This window comes from Eimeria mitis, genomic scaffold, assembly GCF_000499745.2.
Source record: "Eimeria mitis Houghton genomic scaffold, Emh_scaff4671, whole genome shotgun sequence".
Taxonomy (NCBI): Eukaryota; Apicomplexa; class Conoidasida; order Eucoccidiorida; family Eimeriidae; genus Eimeria; species Eimeria mitis.
This window is the reverse complement of record NW_013572976.1, coordinates 2,600-4,577: the sequence shown is the minus strand read 5'-3', so window position 1 is coordinate 4,577 and position 1,978 is coordinate 2,600. Positions and strand designations below refer to the sequence as shown.

The 1,978-nt window shown below is 53.5% G+C and overlaps 1 protein-coding gene across 1 annotated transcript; it reads left to right on the top strand.

Moving 5' to 3' along the window:
• Positions 1 to 181: 181 nt before the first annotated feature.
• Positions 182 to 1,184, top strand: EMH_0076950 (uncharacterized protein; the record flags this gene model as incomplete). The annotated part of the gene is made up of 2 exons (XM_013499787.1): positions 182 to 594; positions 707 to 1,184. The coding sequence occupies 2 exons, from the start codon at positions 182 to 184 to the stop codon at positions 1,182 to 1,184; spliced, it is 891 nt and encodes a 296-aa protein (XP_013355241.1).
• Positions 1,185 to 1,978: the final 794 nt, after the last annotated feature.

The window sequence follows — 1,978 nt, the reverse complement described above, 5'->3', positions numbered from 1 at the left end:
GGTGCGCAGTGTGAATGCTTCGCAAACAAAAGCAACACTCTCTGGGACAACAACACCAAGAAACTCCCCACGGGGGCCGCCCCAACGGCCGACTTCGAACGGTTTTCCGTCAGCCGATACTGTGGTAGCTTCTGTTCCACGAAAGCCAGCAATTCAGCAGCATGCGCCAGGTACCGAACACATGCCAGTTCCTGCCGTAGCAGTCAGCGGGTCGACGGTGCAGCAACAGGTCTTGTTGCAACACCAGCTGCAGCAACAGCTGGAAGATCAGCTTCAGCAGTTACAACAGCTCCAACAGCAATTGCTGCAGCAGTCTTCCACCGCTCAAGAGACTCCAGGGAGACAAGGTCCAACCCTGGGGTCTAAAGGTCATCCGGTTACCTCATACTTGAATTTAGGCGACAGCCCATCGTCGGCCCTAGCATTGGTGAGTTCTTTGTTAGGGGGCTCGGCGGCGGCATCTCTGCGGCTTCCAGCTTTCAGTAGTACCTCGGCAGTTCCTTCGGCATCGCGCTGCCCAGAAGGACAGCAGCAACAAGCGACTCCAAAACCTGCAGGCGTCGATTCGGCGAACGATCAGCAAGTGACCCCGCAGTGCGCCAAAGGCCTTCGCGGGGGCCTAGGGGTACTCGGGGCACCTGGTGACGCCGATGGACCAGTCATTGCCACTGTTAACCCCNAAACGCACGTTGGCCTCCTTAGCCAGAGAATTTCCATCTGTCGGGGGTGTTACATACAATGTGAAGGGTGCCTGCTGGGAGGTGGCCGTGAAAGGCCGCGAAACTACAAAGATATTTAGCACCAGAAAGTTTGGAGGCCTAGAAGCAGCTTACGGCGCAGCAGTCATGTGGAAACGCAAGGTAGACAGAGGCGAACAGGGTGATGATGACGCAGATGGGCCTGAGGGAGTAGAAGGTCCAGCAGACGATGAATATCTAGACGAGGTCGAAGGGCTTGGGGTCAGTGCCTCTTCAGCGAAGTGGGAAGCCGGTATAGAAGCAGAAGAACCCTTAAGAAAAAGAGCGGTTTACTCCAGGCCTGACCCCGTTGTGGGTTCTGTGGGTGTTGCCATGCAGCAACAGCAATTTGGGCAGTCACTGGTTCCGCCATCAATTCACATCACAACAGTATTGGACGATAGCCAAGGCGTTCAGCAGCAGTTGTCCACAGCACCAAGCGTTTGAGTTTATTTCCGAAGTAGAGCACAACTTTGTGCTGTTATGGACACTTTGAAATGGTGCAGCGGGTCGCTATACCAATTTTGGCCGCAGCACAACTTGTCAGACATATCAGATGATGGGAGTTCGCGACTACCGGATGTAAGTCGGTGGAGTAGGACGCATTGTCGTGCTCTTATCAACACTTACGAAACGATGCCGCAGGCCGCATTCGGCTGCGGCACAGCTTGTCAGATTAACTAAGTGGTGAGAGTTTGCAACTGCCGAATGGCTTTTGGGGTGATAATTGNGGCACAGCTTGTCAGATTAACTAAGTGGTGAGAGTTTGCAACTGCCGAATGGCTTTTGGGGTGATAATTGCCGCTCTAGTCACGATATTATGCATAGCTTACTGTGACGCTGGCGGCGCAAGGTAAGGTTTGCAGCTACTGTAGCGTATCAGCTTAGCGCAAACGCCGCTATGCAACACAGAAGCAATTGCCGCAATAGACAATATTTGCGGACGTTCCTAGTCAGTATACGCAACTTCTCTACAATGTGGGGCCTCGATGCTCAGAATGACAATATGTTGGGACTGATCCCATCATCTTAAGCAGGCGGGCACCACGGTGCACCTTGCCTGAAAAAGGGTTTTCGGTCAGTGTGCTCAGCGTTGCTGGATTCCTCAAGTGGAATAAAATGATAAGCCTCGATGCGGACGGCACCGGCAGCGAGGTGCGTACCTCTCCGGCCAATAGGTGATCTATTTATGCTACTCGCCAACAGCATGCAGGTGCCTCCTAAGAGGGAATCTGCCCCGT